The 22965-nt window shown below is 46.1% G+C and overlaps 1 protein-coding gene across 7 annotated transcripts in view; it reads left to right on the plus strand.

The window, feature by feature from the left end:
- LOC146869396 (omega-hydroxyceramide transacylase-like) overlaps positions 1-22611 on the plus strand; it is a 485268-nt gene extending 462657 nt beyond the window's left edge. For 3 of the 7 annotated variants that reach the window (XM_085599720.1, XM_085599726.1, XM_085599731.1), the window contains one exon: positions 22340-22611. In XM_085599720.1, the coding sequence (XP_085455846.1) occupies positions 22340-22482 (143 nt within the window). In that variant the 3' untranslated portion in view covers positions 22483-22611. Of the gene's footprint in view, positions 1-19443; positions 19486-19730; positions 19837-22339 lie in introns of all 7 variants that reach the window. The other 4 variants (XM_085599727.1, XM_085599733.1, XM_085599723.1 and 1 more) reach the window with 3 other exon arrangements.
- The last annotated feature ends 354 nt before the right edge of the window (positions 22612-22965 follow it).

The following is a 22965-nucleotide window of genomic DNA, read 5'->3' on the forward strand; positions in this document are numbered from 1 at the left end:
CTGAATAAAACAATCAATCAATCAGGGGCTTCTAAAGTGTGCTATTGACGCATGAGGGTCTCAAGGTGCCGGGGGGGGGGCTTGGTGCAGCTCTGGGTCAGCCAAAAAGCCAGGTCCTAAGGCTCTTCCTAAAGGTGTGCAGGTTAGGGGAGCATCTGATGTTGACTCAGAGCTCTTCTGCCTGCTCTGGTTCTGCAGATGCGCAGGGTCTCTGGTAGGGTGAGGTTGACGGAGCGGATGTTTCTTTTTGGTACATGGAAAGAGATTCTTTCGTTGAGGTATTTGGGTCCGATGTTGTGGAGGGATTTGTAGGTGTGGGTGAGTAGCTTCTCAACTGGGAGCATGGGCGAGTGGTTTCTCGACTGGGAGCCAGTGGAGGTCTCGCAGGTGTTGGGTCATGTGCTCATGCCGCGGGGTGCCGTGGATGAGTCTGGCTGCGGTGTTCTGGATGGTCTGGAGTTTGTGTAGCAGTGATTTGTAGATTTCAATGTAGAGGGCGTTTCTGTAGTCCAGTCTGCTAGTTATGAGTGCGTGTGTGACAATCTTCCTGGGTTCGGGGGGATCCACTTAAAGGTCTTGCGAAGGGTGCGGAGGGAGTTGAAACAGGTGGAGGCGATGGCGTTGATCTGGTGGGTCATGGTGAGGGAGGAGTCTAGGATGATGCAGAGGTTCCGGGCGTGGTCCATCGGGGAAGGAGGGTTTCCAGATGCTGTCCCCAGTGGTGGGGGAGGGTCCAAGGATGAGAACCTCTGTCTTCTCAGAGTTGAGTTTTAGGCAGCTGTTGCTCATCCAGGCTGCAACGTCTTTCATTCCTTCCTGGAAGCTGAGTCTGGTGTCTTCGGGTTTTTCGTGAGGGAGAGGATGAGCTGGGTGTCGTAGGCGTAGGATACTTTGCTGAGCGCATGCTGTCTGACGATGGCAGCGCGGGGGGCCATGTTGATGTTGAAGAGCATGGGGCTGAGCGATGATCCTTGGGGTATTCCACAGTTGATCTCTGTGGGTTCGGAGAGGAACGATGGGAGTCTGATCCTTTGAGTTCTGCTGGCGAGAAATGATTGGATCCAGTCGAGGGTGGTTCTCCGTATGTCAGTGTCATGAAGTCTGGCTGCAAGAGTGCAATAGGAGACGATGTCAAAGGCTGCGGAGAGGTCTAGCAGGAGGAGGGCCGCTGTGTGGCCCTGGTCTAGTGGTACGCGGATGTCGTCTGTGGCGAAGCGGATGGCGGTCTCAGTGCTGTGGTTGCTGCAGAAATTGGATGGGAGGAGTCGAGGATGGCGTTCTCTTCGACGAAGGCGGTCAGTTGGGCATTGACGAATTTCTTGGGGACTTTGGCTGCGAAGGGAAGGAGGCAGGTCGGAAGTTTTTCAGGTCTGTCGGGTCAGTCAAGGGTTTCTTGAGGAGGGGCTTGACCTTTGTCCGCTTCCAGTCATTGGGGAAGATGCCGGCTTCAAAGGTGGCATTGATGGTGTGACGTAGTTTGGTTGAAATGACGGTCACAGCTCTGTGGAAGATGTGAGTCGGGCAGGGATCTCTCGGGGCTCCTGAATGGGTGCTCTTCATTGTCGTGGTGGTGTCTTCGGTGGTGACCGGTGTCCAGGTGGTGATGGCGGGCTGGCTGTAATTGCTGGAGGTGAGGCTGGTTTCTAGGGTCTGTTTGCTGAAGTTGTCGAGAGGGCCTTGATTTTCAGGAGGTTGTTGGAGAGGTCCTGGGACGGTGTGATATCAGTGGCTTCGCTGGGGGGTTTGGTGAACTGCTGGATGATTTTGAAGTGCTCATTTGAGTTGCGGGCATTGGTGAAGATTTTATTCTGGATGAAGGTCCTCTTGGTGGCTCTAATGAGTTGGTGGTATTCTGTCATGGTGGCTTGTAGGTGGTCTGGTCTTCGTTGGTTTTGCTGTTTCTCCTTTGTTTCTCGAGTCGTCTGCATGAGCATCTGGCTTCTTGGACTTAGGCGGTGAACGAGTTGGCCTTCTGGGGTGTAGTCTGTTGGGGTGGCAGAGGGGTGCGAGCTTGTCTGCGCAGCTGGTGATCCAGGGGTTTAGTTCCGTGGCTGCAGAGTTGGCATTGGTCATGGTACAGGGGGGGTCATGGATGAGGGTGGAGTTGAGGTGCTCCACTGTGACATTGTTCCAATTCCTCTGTGGTGGGTGCAGGGCTGGCTTGTGTGCAGTGGTGGTGCTGAAAGAGAAGTGTGCACAGAGGTGGTCTGTGCAGAGGGGCTGCGAGGTGTAGCTGAAGTGTATGTTGGTCCCTCCTGCGAAGATGGGTTAGTGGATGTGACCGGCCTTGTGGGTGGGGATGGTGATGAGCTGCTTCAGTCTGAGGTTGGCGAGGTTGTCCAGGAGGGCGGTGGCGTCGGGGTCGCTGTGGTTGTCAAGGTGAACGTTCAGGTCTCCGATGAGTATGAAGTCTGTGGAGGTGATGGTGTGGGGTGGGATGAGGTCGGCAATGATGGTGGTGAAAGGAGTGCGAGGCCCTGAGGGTCTGTAGGCAAGGGTGCACTGAAGCGTGGTTCTGGGACTGGTCTGGATCTGGAAGTGGAGGTGCTCGTGTTGGAGAGGCAGTCGCTCGTGTTGGAGGTGCAGAGATGGAGGGAGGTCTTGTGTGTGATGGCGAGTCCTCCTCCTGGGCGGTGGGGGCGGTCCTTCTTCTGGATCTTGTAGCCGTCAAGAATGGTGGTGGCGATGTCGCGGTCGGAGGTGTTGTTTGTCCAGGTTTCCTTGAAGAAAGCGACATCTGGCGAGAGGGTGTCGAGGATGTCCCAGATCTCTATGACATGTCTGTGCAGGTAGCACACGTTGAGGAGGATGCACTTCAGGGCTCGGTGGTGCGGGCATTTGGCCTGGGTGCGGAGGTCGTGGGGGTGCAGTGGATGGTGAAGGAGTGTCAGCAGGAGAACTGGCCATGGGTGGTGTTTGGCGTCGACAGCTGGCAGTTGTTGTTCCTTCAGGGGTTGAGTGCAAGGAGGGCAGCTGGATCGTAGTGGTAGATGGTGGGAGAGCCAGGGTCCCTGTCGCTGGTCCAGGTCGGGTCGCGGACGGGCGCAGACTGGCTTGCAAAGGCGGGCTAGCAGCGCGGCCGCGCTTCGGCCGGCATTAAAGGGAAGGGGGAGGGAGGCGGGAGTGGGAATCGGCAGGGGGGAGGGGCCACGGGGGCAGCAGCGTCATCAGGAAAGGGAAGCGGGAAACGGGGCGAGAGCTCATCAAACAGAGAATGGCACAATAAGGCAAAACAGAAAGTGGCACAATAAGGCAAGGCAACAATACAGTGAAAAAAAAGGGCACTGTAAACATAAGGCAACAAATATTAACCAAAGTACAAGGCACAATTGCAGAGGGACTCAGGACGGGCACAATACACTCTAGACAGCGGCTCGAACCCCTACCTGCACAGGGCAGCGGCACAGCAGAGCTGCAGAGGGAGAGAGCAGGTCTGTGGCCATGCAGTAAGGTATCCTTGGTTTCCCGTATTCTTCATTTCTCTTTCTAAATCACGCTCTGGACTTTCTTCCCTGGTTGGATGTATTTCTAAGCCATTTTTCGCCTGTGCTGAAGCATGGCTCTGCAGTGCAGTTAGGTATTGTTTGCTTTTTCTTGGTTGCACGATTGGATTGCAGTGACCACTTCTCTTGACGAACGTCACCTGTGCTGATGACTATGTAATCATGACCTCTTGTCAACCTTATTCAGTTTGATATGTGCTTAAAGTTGCAGAGCGAACCCTTTTTGGGTGATCAACATGGATTTTAGCATTGCATGCTCCTACTAGTCAAGGATGAAGCTCTGGTCCAGTGAAATGGCTCATAGAGGCCCTAAAACCTGTTACTAAGATCTAAATAAGTCACCCCTAAAGTCACCTTATTTCCCGTACAGGCATAGTTTCAAGAAGTGTCACATGCCTAAATTAATGTTAGCATGTAACTACAGTGAATACATCACCAACAGTTTCTTTCACTGTGTTGGATTTAGCTGTTCCCATAGGGAATACTGGTTAAGCAGATTAAATTACTATTTCCTCATTATCCCGTGGGAAACACCTATAGAAAATGTCCAAGAGCTTTTCCTAAATGTTTAAAAAAAATTCTATCCATTGGTTAAGTCAGATTTTCTATAACTAGTTAGGAAATATAACTTTCATTAAAACGTATATTTACTTGCCTGAGCCACTGTTGGCTAATTAGCCTAGGCCAGCAGCTGCTGAAGAGCACTGCCTGTAATGAGGTGTGAAATTCCATCCAAGAGCCACAAAATAGACCAGTTTGACTCACTTACCGACCTGAATAGGCAAAGTTGACTCATTTGAGTTCAGCAGAACATTCAGGATGGGGCTGCTGCTCCTCCTGTTTGGACGAACTGTGCCAATCTGCATGACTGGCCTGTTCGAGGCACTTATGAAATGTTTGCACCCTTCGTAGGGTGCCTCATACCCACGGGCTGGTGAACCCTACAATGCTGGACCCTCACCCAGTCTTCTTCTGAACCCTGCTGGACTTGTAAAATGATAACAGGTGGACTGAACCTGCTGCACTTGGCATCTGTGACCTGTGAGAAGGACCCGAGGAGTTTAGATCCCAGTCCACTTGAAATCCAAGGTGAGAAACAGCTCCAAGGATCATAAGGCTGATCCCCTGGGTGGCTTCATGAACATAAAAATACTGAAGAGGACACGGCCTCAACTAATTTTTGTCTACGTTTCTTTAATGTGAGATAGGGAATTTAGTTGCATATGTGCCTTAATGCTTATATGTTTACTATGAAAATGTTAATTGTCATGTGTGACTTAATAAGGAATCAATTGGAATTTCATTTTTGTACCAGCTCCTACTATTTCTGACTGTATCCTTCTTCCCAGGTCTTCTCACATTCCTTACCACAGAAAGATCCTGGCACCTGGCTATGTGTTAGTTTCACTTCTTGCACGTGTTCCCACTTACATTCACTTTTATTGAGAAAAACTGTCTAAATGTACCTAAAATCACATTTTCATCTGAAAAGGGGCGAGGAGTGCTGCGGATGGATGTCCCTCCATTGTCACGGGCCTTTTATTGATGGGAAGAGGGCTGTGGGGGTTGAAGGGGGCTTTGATCATTTTACATCAGCCTATCTTCCGACATCCTTTTGAGTGGAGGGACATGGGTGAAAGGAAGGGAGGACAAACTTAACCCATTGTTTTTGGCGGGGAGTGGCTGACGTTTTAAAGCATCGGCAAAGTGGGCTCTGGCCCAGGGCCCCAACCAGGATTGCCAGAGGGCACCCCCTTAATGCAGCAGTTGTGATCGGGAGCGGAGTCCGCAGCATGGCTGTGAGCAAAGGGCAGTGACAAGATGGCGCCATGGACCGCGGCCGAGAAAGGCCAAGAGACGACCTGATTGAGCACAGGCACAGCGGGTCCCGGGCGGACAGCGACGGAGCCGGAGACGTGACAAGACCCACAGAGGCACGAGGGAGAGCTGGATGAGGCTCGCCACCCCCGTGATTCTGCTCCCGGAGTCCTGCGGCCGCTTTGCTGCCAGGTGAGAGACTGAGGCACCCTGGCGGAGTCTCGTGGAGTAGAGCTGGCTGTGAGTCGGGGGCCACATGGAGCATTGAGCCAGCGCAAGGGATCATCCCACACCGATCTGTGCACCTGCTGGGCATTGGTGAGGGCCCTTGAGAGGAGCCAATGGTGGGAGGCTGCGCCTGACTTTAAGATGGCGCCCGACCAGAGGCTTCCCTGGTGAAATGAGTGCAGCACCCCTTTTGATATCACTGGATGGGTAGCTGCAACTGAAAAACCCTGCTGGTGAGGCGTTTGTCCCCTGACATTGGAGGAGAAGTTTAAGGAGCAACTCGCTGGCATGCACTAAGATACCTTCAGTGCCTGACCCTAAGAAATAGAAAAAGGTGGCTGCGGCGGGCGTCGCGGCCTGACTGGGCTGCGAAAGGAGAGCGGCAGTGAACTGTGGGCTGTCTGGCTCCAAAGTAATCAAGGGGAGAGAGCTGGCACTGTGACACCCGAGTCGGCGCTGGGGAAGAAAGGAGGCCACCGATAGCAACGTGCCGAGTACCCTAGGGGCCCCTGAGAGTACGTAGGGGAAAAATAAAAATGGGGAAAGATAAAAATGGGGACCAGCTGAATGGAACACCAGTGGCAGAAACCCTTGCCTGACACCAAGATGGACGCCACGGTGGTCCTTTACCATGATGTGATACTACTCTTGGACAAAAATTGGACATTGACCAGACCTCGAGCATATCCCCCATCCGGCTCACCCATCAGGACATTGAATCAGTGAACTTACCAAAGACCTTTGAGACCTAGCATTTTGGCCGATGCCCGGTGGAGCTACCCTGATAGCTATAGAGGGGATGGGCTGTGGACCTCCCCCTCTGCCGTCACCTACCCAGCTGGACTTTGGGCAGACTTTCCTTCGTCTCTCCGCCGTATCTCCCTCCTACCCTTTTACCTTATTCCCCTACCCTTCTACGCTCCACTTATCTCGTCTTCTATGCTCTTTAAATGTTTTCTTGCAACAAATGTAACTTGTAGCTGATGTAACTTTGTAACAATGTAGAATCTCATGTAAAGCGCTCTGATACCTCCTGGTCTAGCCAGCGCTATATAAATCTTATCAAATAAATAAAAAATAATAAAATAGTATGAATTTTAGCTTTACATGCTCCAACTAATCAAGGACGAAGCTCTGGTCCATTGAAATGGCAATTGTCTTGCTTAATATTTTAATGTTTGCTGGCTATTTTGCCTTAAAAGCATATTAGATGTCTCTGCACTATCCTCAGCATTCTTTTTCTTTTACAGATGAGTCATTCACAGACTTCATTACAACATTCTAGCTTGTTTACCATACTTAACATCTTGCATATGAATTCTATTGTGTGAAAATATGAAATATGATATATTATGGAACTTGGAGGCTCAGACTTAAACTGCTATTTAGGGTGAGTCACCATATAACTTGTTTCAAGGCCACTGGTTTATGGTGTTGAGCATCAGTTGGCAAATGGTTACACACAATCTTACAAAAAGTAAACATGTGCCACTATAATCTCCTCTTATCGGGGAGAGAATAGTTCTTGGCAACCTCAGAACATGACAACCCTGATCCCTCAGAATCGTGGAAACAATGCTCTACCTTTGGCTCAGTCACTCGTGCTCACTTAGTTGTCTCAGAGAGATACACAGAATAAACAGGCTGGGTGTTTTCAATAAGAATTTATTGAACAGTTATAATTCTAGTGTAGAACAGATGAGCTGCAACAACCATTACACAGTAGCAGAGATATATGATTAGAAGCACTAAGAAAGTAAATGGATGGTATAGCTCTACCATCTTGCAACAATCATGAATACATACAAGTATATAAAACACATGATAAAAAGTGCGTACTCCTACGATGCCTCCCTAACTAGATGTACCTAAATGTACCTAGCATCATTGTAGGTGTTATGCCAAGAATCCCTCTAGGATCTAGTCCACCCCATTACCTGAGAATGAGAGAATATTGGACCCATCCTGGTCTCGAGTTGGACACCCCGCGAGGGATGTTAGACCAGTACGAGCTGGAGCGTCTGCATGCAGAAACTTCAGCGTCTCTGGTCAGTGTGTCAGCCGGGAAGTCTCGGTCTCCTCTATCGTTCTAAGCAAGACATGATGTATATATACCCATAGATATGCCCTGGGGTCTTACCTTGCTGTGTTGGCCTACAGGATGATGTTGTGCCTGAACTTTATACAGAGACATTATGCAGAAGATGTTCGTCCTGCTGTTAGTCCTGCTGTGCTTTCAAGAAGCCTCATGCATAATGTATGAGATTTGAACTGGGGAAAAACCCGCGTTCTGAATGGAGTGTTGAATCTAGGTAAAAGGTCAGTCCCTTAGAAACGTTATGTATGTAATGTAGGGAAGAATATAGGTGAAAGGTTGCAATGATACTGGGCGTAGTTAAAGACTCTATGTTCTTGTGGAAATACTTCCCAAACTGCAGTGCCAAAGTATTCGGCAGCTGTTTTCTTCCAGTTGTGATGAAATAAGGTCATTGGACGGCTCATGGGATGGTCATGTAACTCTGAGATGTCCACTCCTGGTATCACCAGGGATGGGATGTGTAGAGTCACAGGGGAGCAGAGGCCCTTTCAGTTGAGGCCAGTAATGGTCCATCAAGCTGGAGGTGCCCCTCTGCATATTGGCGTTGTATGTAGTGATGTTGCACTTGAGGTTCCTGCCCACTTTTACTGTCCCATTTCCTGTGAAACAAATAGAAAACTTTGTTAATTCCATTGCTTTTCTAGGGTGTGTGGTAGTTGTAATTGTAATTGTAATTGTAACTGGGTTTTATATCGCGCCAACTCACCGACAGGTCTCAAAGCGCTACTGACCAAGTACAGAACAAAGATGGAAAGAAGATGTATAGGTCTCAGGTCTAACCATCGCCTATAGAAGCGGGAAAGCGTCCTTGAAGAGTAAAGTCTTCAAAGACTTCCGAAAGCGGAGAAGGTTGGGCTCTCTACGAAGCACCTCCGGTAGCTTATTCCAACTAATAGGGGCCTGCACTGAGAAAGATCTACCTCCTTTGGTTGTTAGCTTGAAGCGTGGTTGAGACAGTAAGAAAGATCCAGATGATCGCAAGATACGTTTAGGTTCGTAGAGTTCAAGCCTTTCTTTTATATAGGCTGGCGCCTGTCCGTGGATTGCTTTGTGGCAGATACACATGCTTTTAAACTCCACTCTCTGCACCGCGGGCAGCCAATGTAATCGGTGGTGCAGGGGGGAAGCATGGGTCCTCCTCGGCACTCCAAAGATCAGGCGTGCTGCGTCGTTTAGAATGACCTGAAGACGGTTGATGGAATTCTTTGGAAGGCCGAGATACAGCGCGTTTCCATAGTCTATTCGAGATACTATTGTGGCTGAGACAATGGTTTGCAGCATATTCCTCGAGAGCAGGGGGGCAAGTTTACGTAATTGCCTGATCAGGTTAGTACAGCAGCTAACTACAGCGGAGACTTGATTGGACATTGAGAGTTCCTGATCGATTTTCATCCCAAGACTCTTGACATTGGGGCATGGTTTTGGGGTAGGGCCTAGTTCTTGTGGCCAGAACAAATCGCTCCAGGGGGAAACAGAGGTCGAAATGACAAGGACTTCCGTTTTATCCGGGTTGATCTTCAGCAAGTTAGATGACATCCAGTTCACTGTAAAACGTAGGATGTCTTGAGCCACTGATTGTGCCGATGGTGTATTTTCGATACTCAGCAATAGCTGAGTGTCGTCGGCATAGTTAAATACTTTACACTTCATGTTTGCCAGTGACTCTATCAGTGGTTGCAAGTAGAGGTTGAATAAAAGTGGCGAGAGTGCTGACCCCTGCGGGACCCCACAGACTAACATGCCCACCTCTGAGACCTGGTCTACCAACTGGATCTTCTGCGTCCTTCTTGTTAAGAAGGCTGTGAGCCATTTAAGGGCCTGCCCTCCTATCCCGAACCCAGCCAGCCTGTCCAAGAGCAGTGCATGGCTGACAGTATCAAACGCTGCTGAAAGATCTAATAATATCAGTGCGCTTGGCCTTTTACTGTCAGCCATGCATCTTAGTTCATCCAGTACCGACAGCATTACTAGTTCCGTGCTATGGTGGGCACGGAAACCAGCTTGCCGCTCCTGGAGAAGATGGTGAGATTCCAGGAGGGCTGACAGGGACTTGAGTACGTGCTGTTCCAGTACCTTTGACAGGAATGGCAGCTGGGAAATTGGCCTATAGTTCTTCAGGCAAGTTAGGTCGGCTCCAGGCTTTTTTATCAAAGGTCTAACACATGCCTCTTTGAAGGTAGATGGTAAAGATCCAGTGACTAATGAGATGTTTAAAAGGTCTAGGATCTGGTCTTCTAGAAGCGGTATTGCCATCCGGAAGATGTCAGGCGGGCAGGGGTCGGCGGGGGAACCAGATTTGGTAGACGCTACGAGTTTCCTCAGAGTACTAGAGTCAATGTGGGGAAAACTGGTAAAAGTTGGAGTAGGAGAGTCTGGGAGGGGCGATTGTTCGATATAGGGGACTGGGTTGTTCTTCTTGATATCAGACAAGATAGTCGCTACCTTTCCCAGGAAGTATCCTTGAAAGGTATCGCAATCGATCGTGATATCTGTCTTTTCCTCTTTCTTGCTTAACTCTTTCAATATTTGAAAGGTCTCTCTCTGTATGTTTGTGGCGTTATTGATACGCGTCTCATAATACTCCTTCTTGGCTGATGTAATAAGCTTTTTATATGCTTGGAACGACGTTCGATATGATTCCCTATCGGTAGCCCTTTTAGATTTCCTCCAGCATCTTTCGAGGTAGCGGAGCTTTCTCTTTTGTTCGCGTAGACCTTCAGTAAACCAGGGGGCTCCTTTCTCTACACCTTTTATTTTTTGTGCCTTTTCGGGGGCTAACTCATCAATAGATTGCCTAAGGATGGTTGTTATCAAGTTGTACTTGGAGTCTAGATCAGTACTATCAGCAAGGAATATAGAGTTCTGTATGTACTTGGGCATGGTTTTGGTTAGGGTCTCAACATTCACCTTTTTCCATTGGCGCACTTTTTTGGTTTTTAACGGTCGTTTAGTCTGGCAGATGTCTTGCCGTAGGTCATATGAGATAAGGTAGTGGTCTGACCAGAGACAAGGTGAGATACTGGTAATGACCGCTGTTGGGGTTGAAGACCAAATAAGATCTAGAATATGGCCTTTTATGTAGGTTGGAACTTCCACAAGTTGTGTTAGTCCAAGAGTGGTCATGATGGTCTGTAATTTCTGGGCTGACAGGTCTTGATTACTTTTATCCCAGTGGATGTTAAAATCGCCAGTTACCAGGATGTTTTTGTAGCGTGTGCAAAGATCTGATATAATTGGATGAAAGAGATCGTTGAACCCAGGAGTACTTTGGGGTGGACAATATACTGTTAAGATAATGAGACAGGAGTTGTTCATGGTAATTTTGATACCCAATAGATCAACAGTATTTGTGGTCTCGGCTAGGATCTTTGTTACCATAAATTGCTTTTTGAAGATCGTTGCTACCCCGCCACCCCGAGTTCCTTCTGGTCGATTGTGCCAGACCATATCATACCCACTGGGAAGGGCGGCGATGATATCCGGGGAGGAGGCGTCGCTCAGCCACGTTTCGGTGAGTGTCAGGATATAACAGGGTAAAGATCTCTAAATGATGTTTCTGCAGTGACCTGGTATTAAGGGTAGCCAGTTTCACAGGAGTTAGAAGGCTTTGGTCCTTACAACTAGAGCTGTGCAGGATGTTGAGTTCCTTGAGTATAACACCTACGCTAGGGGGTAAGATATAACTTTCGGAATTCAGTCCTAGGAGGTCCGCTGAAGTATAGCAGGAGCGTGTGCCAGAGTCCCTAAGCCCTGTGACCGGTTGTGCGCGGACGGGCGCAGACGGGCAGGACTCTGGCACGACTCCGGCGCAGGTCCGGCGTGTCCGCTGATCGCGTCCGCTGCGTGGAACCATCCTTGTCCGTTTATATAGCGCTGCCGATGTTCTCACTCACCCAGCCCGACCCAAGATGGCCGCCAAACTCGACGCCCAGCGCTCTCGGCGTCGATACTCAGCCGAGAGCGGGACTGGAGCTGGAGGGAGGGGGTAGGGGTGGATTCCATGCGCTGCTGAGCGCTGAGGAGTTACAACACACCAACTGCACGCCAACTGCAATTAGAGTATAAAAATTCACGGGACCGAAAAGTATCCCAGGTAAACTGTTAAAAAATGCTACTTATTGCAAGAATAGACAGGAGACCTCCCGGCTTCCGCCTCAGGAGGGAAAGAGTGTACAGTGTCAGAGTTTCAGTGTATGTATTTTCACAGCCCATATTTGTTGACACTGTCCAATTATCTTATCAAATCTTAAAGGGCTGTCTGACTCAGTACCATTCCATAATGATAGCGCTCTACATGTGAAATATGCTCCACTATGTCATTTATTGTGGGCAAATACTGATCCTGTGATGCTGAGATCTGGTCTGCTGTGCAATCAGGGGTAGTAGCTTAGCCTTATAGTTATTACGTCTGGACCAGGGTTGAGTAAGCCCTAAGATGCCCTGGTCTAATATCAATTTTTCCCACTTTGACCAATCTCTCTTATGACGTGCTTTCCTAATTCTTGATACCTGATCTCTTACTCTCATCTATCTGTCAGGATCTGTAGTACACCAGGGGTGGTATAAAATCTAGTTGTGTTAACTTGCACAATAATGGGGCTAAAGTGTGTTGGTTGAAGTTGTGCTTTTATTCTACATAAAAAGAGGTGCAAGAGACGGCATTTAATGTTTGGGGATACCTCTTTAGGGAAATGCAATGCGTCTACTGCCGGGGCATGGGAAATGAGGGAGCATACATAACAGCTGGTGTTGGACATGGATATGCCTATACTATGCATGTGCTGGTACCAAATATTCTCATTCAAAGCAGTGTGGAGAGGGTGATGGTCAGTATCAGTCAGTCAGTCAGTCAACAATAGCTTTATTCGGTTAATAATTAAAACCATCAAAGCATACAGAAAATTTCATTTGCAAATAGTTACATGTAAAAATAATTAACAAAGGAATTTCAAACAATACACAATGCACAAATATACATAAATATATTTAAACAAATGATTGGCGAATGTGAACATTAAAAAGTAAAACAGGCCAAAATTTAAAAGACTATTTCATGATTTCAAAAGAAAAAGGTTAAAAAAGGCCTGGTCTCGGACTCTCAAACGTTATAAAAAGAATAGAGCTAAAATATATTAAACTACATTCGATTTCTACTTCTAATTGCCCCTGAAAGATAGCTGGCAACTCCAAAACAGACAAGAGGAGAGCCCAGCATTTGCAGAAATACCAAGGCGGGCCTTACTTGGTCAAAGTGACAGTTCTTAAAAATTGGGCAAATAAATTTCTTACGTAACAGAGTGTAAAATTTGCAGTAAAAAATCATATGCAGCGTATTTTGTTCGGAGGCGTTATCACAGGGACAGGGGCCCAAAGTGCCCTCTTTAAAAAAGCCCTTCGGGTGTGCTAGGAGCCAAGGTAACATGTCATGTTTAAACCTAATCAATAAAAACAGATGAAAAGGGTTATTTATATAAGTCAAGTATGGCTGAATCTCATTGCCCATACTTAGCATGACAAATCTCCTAACAGACGGTTTACACACTTCCTCGCCTTCTCTCTGCAACTTTGCCCTGCACATGAACTGAGATTTTAAGTCTTTTATTTTCAATTTGGACAGCTCACATGGTCTCTCAAATAATTCTAAGCAGCCAAGAGTCTCCATCTTAGATTTAATATATCGTAGCCAGGGAATACACATGGCTTTGTCAAGGACCAGACAGTCTTGTATAATGAGCTGGTTTAGGGTTGGTGGATGCTGCGCCCAGACCCTTAACCAACCCATTAATGGGGCAACGGAAATCTGATCCACTAGATACTCAGCCCCCAAATCTTCATGGATATTAAAGATTGAAGTAGAAACAGGCAATGACAAAAGTTTCCGAAAAAAGGCATTCTCAATTAATTGAATCTCCACTGCCGATGCATAGCCCCAGACCTCACTACCATACAGGGCCATAGGCACGCACTTAGCGTTATATATTTTCAAAATCGCGGGCAAGGGCTTGCATCCCAGCCGTTTTGCAAAACCCAACAATGCTCCAGTTGCCCTGGCGAGGATATTCTGTTTCTGTGCGCGTTGCGCGACCCATGATCCTCGGTCATCAAAAGTGACCCCCAAATATGGAAAGGTCTGGACTTTTGTTAGCACCTGCTTATTGCAGAAGAATTTAACCTTTTTTGCAGCTCCATCTCCTATTGTCATAGAATGGGATTTTTTTAAATTTATTACTAAGTCCAAAGAGACCATAAAATCGTTAAAACCATTTAAAAGGGCTTGAAGGCCTCTTGCAGTTCTAGCCAATAAGACCGTGTCATCCGCATACAACAAAGCGGGAATCAACTTAGTACCTACTCTTGGGATGTCTTTACAAGATGAGGACAAAACTTCCCCCAGGTTATTAATATAGAGTGAGAAAAGCAGGGGGGCGAGAATGCACCCCTGTCTCACCCCACGCTTCACCTGCCAGGCATCAGTTAGATTCCCGTCCTTATTATAACGGACCGCCGCAGTAGTGTCTTCATGTATAAGTGCCAAAAAGGAAATCAGCACAGGGTCAAGACCCATAGTTGCCAGGGATGCCCATAGTTTTTGACGATTAACCAAATCAAAAGCAGTAGATAGGTCCATGAATGCTAAGTGTAAGACCCCCTGCTTCGCAATCGTATACTTCCCAATGATGAGATGCAAATTAAGGCATTGACCTACCGTACTCCTTCCCTTTCTGAAACCATACTGTAGGTCCGAAATAATGGATTTGTCCTCCAACCATGATGTTAACCGTGCTAGGACAACTTTACCCATTATTTTCATTGCGGAATCGAGAAGAGAAATAGGCCGATAACAAGCCGGATCCTCTCTTGCACCTTTTTTAAATATTGGTACTATCACGGCCTTACCCCAAGAACGGGGGACACCCTCCTTTGCTACCGCATTAAAAACTAAGGTTAGAAGTTTCGCCCAGTAATTTGAATCTGCCTTGTACAAATCCGCAGGGACACCATCGGGGCCGGGTGCTTTGCCCTTTGCCATTGATTCAATGGCGTCGTGAACTTCAGCCTCAGTAAAATTAATTTTCGATGACAGATTAGTATCCCCAAAATTTACAGGATTCTGGTCAGGAATCTCAGAATAAAGCCCACTAAAATGAGACACCCATTTATCTGGGGCAATAAGACAATCATTTATAATATTTTCCATTTCATTAAAAAGTGGGCTGTTAATTACTTTCCAAAATTGGGAACTACTTTTTAAGACACTAGCGTCTGACAATTCTTCCCACGCCAATTTTTTCAGGCAAGATTTCCTTGCCTTTAGTGCTTTCTTGAAGGATCTTCTTGCCTCCACAATCCTGCTGATATCTTTAGCGCCGTCTTTTAAGGCCAGTAAGAGAATAGAGTGCGTGCTACTACATGCCTGATCGAACCAGTTTTTATGCTTCTTAGGTCTTGGTTTCCCAACGAGAGTTAGATTATCCATAATCTGGCTGGTTATTCGCTCAAAGGCACCAAGAATATCCCCTGGTTTAGATTCTATCGCTAGGCAAATATTAAAATCCTCCAAATTACTGTGATACAATTTCTCAAGAAAATCACTAGGAGTAATAACCTCCCATCTCAAACGAGTTCCCTGTTTAATGGGGACTATGTTTGAATTAGAGATTGTAGACATATGATTAGGCCTAAAGACATCATTAATATTTAATTCCAAAGATAATGGATTGTGGTCACTAAGGACGTTTGCAGTGACACAAAATGGTCCTATCAGTCCCTTCATAGTACAGGAAATTAGTATATGATCAATAATACTGTTGTGACCCTGACCAGTGAATGTAGGCACAGGAGATACTAAATTCTGCATTGGCACAAATAAATTAAAAGCAGATACAATGCTGTCTAGAAACATCCCACCTTTTGAAAAATCAAAGTGGGCTTCCTCCTGCGGGCAATAAGCCTGCTCAAAATTTCCAAAACAATTGGATTGTCTTAAATGAATATTAAAATCGCCAAACAGTAACAAATAATAAGGGGTAACATTATTTGCATCGAAATCCTCTAAAAAGGTAAATAAGACCTTTAAATGCTCCAATTCGTCCGTCCTCGTAAATGAATTATAAAAGTTCACAACTAACATTGATGGAAGGTTGACACCTACAACCTTAACCGCCAATATATTGGGTGAACTAGTCTTAACAAGTTCTGTGCTATACAAAAGCTTAAGACTAAATAATAACAAGAGACCACCACTGGGTCTCCCCGAGGAAGAAGGCACAGCATATTTAATAAAGGTCTGGAACCCATCCAAGTAAAAGGAATCTCTGGCCTCCCACGTCTCTTGTAAAGCAATTATATGGAAGGAAGAGAGAAATGACTTCCAAACTGTATCCTCTCTTTTTGCTCTCAACCCAGCTATATTCCATGACAAGGCAGTAACCCTATTTGCTAATACATTGGCCACACTATTACCCATAACCAAAGGTTGGGGGGAGGAGTCCGTTACCTCCTCCCTAGCAAAAGCCCTTACAGGCGCATAATTAAGCGTGCCAACGGAAGCATTAACCTGGTTATCTTGAGTGGACTTAATTTTTGGCCGATTGATACCATTAACCCGATCAATCATTCGGGTAACGGAACTAACACCTGAACCATAAGAACCGGTATTATCATTGGCAGGCATCGCACTTCCATCGTCTTCCATACACACCCCACTGGCTTCAATATCCAAAGTCTGGCTGTGCGCTACATGAAGTCAGTCATTTGTGTCCAGAGAACTAAGGACCTCATATCTGTTACTCAAGGCCAGTGTTCTAATCGCAGGGACAGGTTGGGCGTTGTAACCACTATTCCCGCCCCGTCTCTGTAAGTGAGGTGGATAGAAGAACCCCAATGGGAGGATGTTCACATATTCATTGTGTAATCTAAACGTTCCTGCCTGCCTAAAAATGTTAGCTACCAAATCCGGAGAGCTAAAACTCACGACTACACAGTCGCCCTTAAGTGTCTTATTTAACTTCCCCACCCAGGGAACCCTTCTTACCATTTTAAAACACTTAAAAAGGTGGCTCCCCAAAACTGTCTTTTCAGCTAAAAAATGTAGAGCTTTGTTCCTCAAGGAGGACCAATTTTCTTCCTTTCCATCAGTAGATGGAGGGACATTTGCCAGAATGACAGTATACGGACAAGCCTCCGGTGGCAAATGCAAAGGATATTCTTTAATTACCTGTGTGGGGGGCAAGCTTACTCTCCTTGGGACATCCCGAGAACTCAAGTTAACACCCCCAGGTAGTTCAGCAGGTGGTACAGCAGCCACTGCAGATTGGTTAGTAACACCTACAGCGGTAAGTATCATGGAATCAGCTAGGTCGGATACTCTGGAAATAGCTCCTGCTAAGGTGGGTCTCTCCAGTAAATTACGATTGCTTAAAATTGTTTCCTGACCAGCTATGTGGCGCTCAATCGAAGTAAGTCTATTCTCAATTTTATCAAGTCTATTCAAAACCGGGGACAGAGAAACCTTCAATTGCTCATCCATAAGCTTTAAAATATCAATCAAGTTAAAACCAGCAGAAACAACAGGAACCTGAGCAACATTCGCACCTGCCCCAAGCGTCTTATTCCCCTGAGCCAAAGGGGCCAATGTGGAATCCTGTGGAACTAACTCAATAGCAGACTTTACAGTCCTAGATTGTTTTACTTTTTGACGCGTTCCATTTGGACCCTTGGTCGCTTTTCTTTTACCATTTTTTAAATTAGTAGTGGCGGACATTGATACTCGAGATTGTCCAGAGCGAGTGGTTCGGGGTGAGAGATGAGGACCATCAGTACAATCTACTACAAAAGGAACAACAATGTCTCTCACTTCTAGTGCAGTCTCTACAATAGATGGACAACTAGGCAAGCTCACATCAATGTCATCAATAAGAGCATTCAATTGCGATCCATGGTTAGATGATAGTACTGGTTCCAGGGAAAGCCTCCTCTCAACACTTGCGATTTCTCTGGCAACAACAGTTTCAGCTTTCTTCAAAAAGGCATCCAAGGTCCCCACGCCCCCCTTGGCCACAGCTTTGTTAATATTTTTAGCCATAAAGGCAAGCTAGCCGGACCAAGGAACAGAAACAACCAATTTAAGCAGTAGTGCACACAAATACTGCTGAAGATATCGTCACTATCCTTAGAAGCAAAACGAGCGTGGCAGTGCTCCCATTTACCTTCAGAGTAGCAAACCCAGTTGATAACGATCTCCACGAGGGGACCGTTCGCAGGAAATTTCAGACCCAGAGTTAGAGGGGTGGCCCAGCCCGGCCTCCTTTGGCCCCTGACGGCCACAGACGGCCCGCCCTCTGCCCGGGCTCAGCCCGGCGACACCCGCGCGCGTCCCGCGACGCGGAGGAGTGAGCCTTCACTTAAGCGCCTCCGGGCGCGAAGATTGCAGGCAGCTGGTGAGACGCTGAGCCCTCTGGGAGCTGTAGTCTCCCCCTGCGACGGCCGCGCGATGTCGGCCAGCGGCTGCAGGGGAGACACACAGCTTCAGGCAACCAGGGGCGATGTGACAGAGGAGGGAATGCCTAACGTTCTTCGTCCGTAGCGGGAGCGGCGGCTGGACAGAGACCCGCTCCACCGAGGAGTGAGCCTTCACTTAAGCGCCTCGGGGCGCGAAGATTGCAGGCAGCTGGTGAGACGCTGAGCCCTCTGGGAGCTGTAGTCTCCCCCTGCGACGGCCGCGCGATGTCGGCCAGCGGCTGCAGGGGAGACACACAGCTTCAGGCAACCAGGGGCGATGTGACAGAGGAGGGAATGCCTAACGTTCTTCGTCCGTAGCGGGAGCGGCGGCTGGACAGAGACCCGCTCCACCGAGGAGTGAGCCTTCACTTAAGCGCCTCCGGGCGCGAAGATTGCAGGCAGCTGGTGAGACGCTGAGCCCTCTGGGAGCTGTAGTCTCCCCCTGCGACGGCCGCGCGATGTCGGCCAGCGGCTGCAGGGGAGACACACAGCTTCAGGCAACCAGGGGCGATGTGACAGAGGAGGGAATGCCTAACGTTCTTCGTCCGTAGCGGGAGCGGCGGCTGGACAGTATCATTTTTAGCGGTTCTGTGCCTGCGAGTAATAGTGGATGTCGGAAAAAAGAATTATAAATATGTGAGGACAAAAAGCATCAGTATCAGTACACCGAGGAAGAAAAACAAAAATTGAACACATAACTTGAAATACATATTGTCTCTTGTTGAAGTGGTAGAGAGAGGCTTTACTCTAGTTGCTTCTCCTTTTCTCCCACTTCTTCCTGCTCCGTTTCCGAAGGGATAGATGGCACAGCTGGGACAGGCAGATGTTGGAGAGAGAGATCCCTGGCTTGTGACCACAAATTTTCACTGCAGTCGATGCGCTGTCTGTTACAGGGAAGGCTCCTTGAGACTTAGGATATCTCCGCTTGCAAACAAAGTTCCCAATGGCAAGTGTGTCTGTTGGTCATTTACTGGAGGGGCGTCAGCTAAAGGGACATTAATGCGGGTATCAGCTACATGTGTAACCTGTTTAGAAACAAACTTTGACGCTTTTGTTAGCTGAGACAAGTAAATAGGCATCTCAGTTTGTACTACTTCAAGAGTACTCTCTGTACTACTTCAGGTGCATTCTCAGTCTGCAACTTATGTCTAGTTAGTGGCACAAATATGTTAATTACTCTCCTTGCCACTATCTGATGTGGGATCAAAGGATCACCTGATCCTGAGGTGTATCTTAAGTCGAACGGTGCTAGTGGGAGACTGTACAACTCAATGTTTACTGGTTTTGTTTTTTTAGGAGGCCGTTGAGGTGCTCCACGATGCCATTGCTTTGGGGGTGGTAAGTTGAAGAGAATTTGTGTCCTTCCTAACAAAGTGGTGAGGTGGGAGAAGATATTATTGGTCAAGTATGTGAGCTATTGTCGAATCTGATCTTCTCAGGAGTACCCCACCGGGGTATTACCTCACGGACCAGAAAATTAGCAGTAGACTTAGCATCACAGTGGACACAAGGTCCGACTTCAGCACTGGTGGTGCTCAGTCTGACTTATGTGATTGGTGCATCTCAGCTTGTTCCCCTTGCAGATGGTGATTGCAGTAACCTGTTTGTGTGGCCAAATTGTGACTCATTTGGTAGATGGCTCATCTCAACATACCACTAAATATTCTGTCAAGTTTCCTGAAACTGAAGGTGAATGTAACCTATTTTCGTGCAACGGCTCAGCTTGAACTAACCACTAGATGGTTCCTGAAACTAATGCGTGATGTACTGTATTTCTGCTGAACCCACTGCTATATGTATTTGTTTCCATGTACTGGCCTGTTCATGATTGCAAATGTTTGAAACTATCTCTAACCTGAATGATTCACATGGGGGCCTGGGGTCTAAGAACTGTGTGGGTCTCTACGTGATGCATCCCATTCTTCCTTCTATCACTGGCAAGAGGGTTAACTTGCCGGGTCGACATGGAAGTTTAAAACTGCACACACAGGCTCTGCAATGACAGGCCTGGGACATGTATAAAGGGCTACTGAAGTGGGTGGCACAATCCGTGCTGCATGCCCACTAATAGCATTTAATTTACAAGCCTTGCACCCATTTAGTGCACTTTACTAGGGTCTTATAAGTTAAGTCAATTAAATATGCCAATTATGGTAAGCCAATGTTACCATGAGTTTATGGAAAGAGTACATACACTGGTTAGCAGTTGCAAAGTGCCAGAGTCCTAAAGCCATCAAAAATTAAGTTAACAAAACAGGAGGCCAGAAGGTAAAAAGTCAGGGGATCCACACCAAGGATGCCAGGTTCAACACTAACCTACTTCCCTATCTACCATTCACACCATGCCTACCACATCTAACCTTCCATAACTAGCCTACCATACGATTCCATTCTATGTAGTTATCATAAGTACCATGCCTACCATATCTCTCTACCTACAGTACCTGCATTCCATACTTACCTATCATATGGATCTCACCTACCTTACCTACTATACTTAACATACCGTACTTACCTGCCAAACCAATCTACCATATTTGCCAATTATACCTAACCTATCATAGCTAACCAACCCTTCCTACTCATCATACCGATCTGCCAAACCTACCAACATACCACATTTAACCTACCATATCTAACCTAGCTTCCATTTCCACCATACCTAACCCACCATACATAATCTATTTCCGCCTCTGTAGAGCATATATATTAAGCCCAGCCTTAGGGAACGGTTTTGTCAACAGTGTCAAACTATAGTCTTGTTGAATTTGGAAATATTGCAGAAGAAGTCATCAAACACTTCCCTTTTACATTTGTAGTAGTCTTTTGCAACAGCTGTACTTTGGGAATTATGAAATCCTGTGATTTAAGTAACACAATTCCCACAATCAAATCACATATTTCTCAAACCCTAACCTTCTTCTCTATAACACAAACTAACATTTGTACAACATTCTCAAAAACCAAATGACACCAAGTACATTTTTTTACAAACACCCATAAAGCACTTTATAATAAAGTAAAGTTAACAACACATCAACTCTCTAATAACAACTGCCTCAAAACATTCACTGTAAAACATTTTAACTCCAGTTCCATTTAATTCAACACTTACTAATCTCAGCTCTACCTTTTAAATTCCTACAAAATAAAACAAGCCTATCTACTAATACACTTGTGCTACTCTATTTCTACGTTGCTAACTTAAAACTATTTTTACAATTGCAAGATTTCTATAATTAAGATAAAGACATACCTAAAACAATACATAAACAAAGCTTGCAAATTTGCCTTGGAAACATCATACATTTCAATTACATTATTTATATTCAAATTAGAGATATGTTTCCATTATAATTCAAATATGTTGTTCTACTGAACATTTCATTACTAAACAAAATATAACAATGTGCTTTTCTTTCAACATTTTTCAATAAAACTAACAATTGCTATATATACTATTAATAACAAGCCAGACCTTTTGATTTGTCAATCCCTTTCCTTTTAATTGTCAGCATTATGATTGCTTGTGGACAAGACACATGGAAGTGCCATGCATCAAAAATGAAATGTAGTCTTTTAACTCGATAATGTGGTGTCTGCTGTTTTAATGGTGGGGGCACTAGAAAAAATAAAGCTCTGTATGAGCACGAGCATGCACCTCATTGAATACTCAAAATTGTTAATATCATAATCATCAAATTGTTTGTGTTGAATATTAAGCTGAGTAAATGTAACAATTCCAGTTGCAATGCAGGTGTCAGAGACATTAAATACTGCATTGCACTGTTGCATAGGCATGATTATGTCAAAAAGGTCAAGGGTGGAATGGAGATGCAGAGTGTACTGGATTTATAATTATAGAGGATCCAAAGAAGGGAAAGAACAGATGACTATTGAAAATAAAGTATACCATAACCAAATAAAGATGATTTTTACTAGGTGAAGTCATAGATTAAATAGGCTTTGACACGCCACTCTTCTCTCCATCTTGAACTTTTTTACCTCCTTTGAGGGTCTAAGGACATAATTTTTACATTCATCTATTAATTTGCTCATCTTTCTGTCCACATGTACTGTACTCCTTGGTGTATGAACTATATAAAAGCCAAACCAATTGACATAATCACTGCTAAATTCTTTACACTTAAATCTCTCATGTATTGATTCTTTCTTCTGATTTGTATTTCAGCTGTATCTGTCTGTCCACACCAGAAGAAGTTTGACATGATGGGCTCTTTGGCTCGCATAATTGCACAACGCCTTTTGTCTGAAACACTTCCGGTGAAGAAGGGATCATCATTTCAACAAACCATAGGCCAAAATGTTCAATGAAAAATGCAGTTCTGTTTATAAACTGTAAAGTGTTGTTGCTGTCATAAGAGCTGCAAATTGTGGAAAATAAAAAACTATATAGGGAAACGTTAAATCAGGTGTGGGATAAAGTTTGAATTTCGAGCTCAAAGTTGGACCAAGTTAAGAAATGTGCACTAACAGCAGTTTGCTGAGTTCCTAACTTCATTCAACGTCACTTGTAAGTGAGGTACTGGGACAAGAGTGTCCTGCTGCTTGCACGGTATTTTGTGAGTTCTCCTGCCATGAGTGAGTGACTGCGTTTTATCTGATGCCTTGAAGTTTATTTTTCAACTTGACATCACACTAATCTAACGTGAAAGTCAAGGCCTAGGATTGTCCTTGAATGCGCAAGGTCTAGGACATATTTAGTGACCTGGAGGGGTGCACCAACAGTACGCTCATAGTGGACAGAGGGTGCACCAAGAGTACCCTCATAGTGGACAAAGGACTATCGTCAAACCA

The sequence above is a fragment of the Triturus cristatus genome, chromosome 1_1 (assembly GCF_964204655.1).
Source record: "Triturus cristatus chromosome 1_1, aTriCri1.1, whole genome shotgun sequence".
Lineage (NCBI taxonomy): Eukaryota > Metazoa > Chordata > Amphibia > Caudata > Salamandridae > Triturus > Triturus cristatus.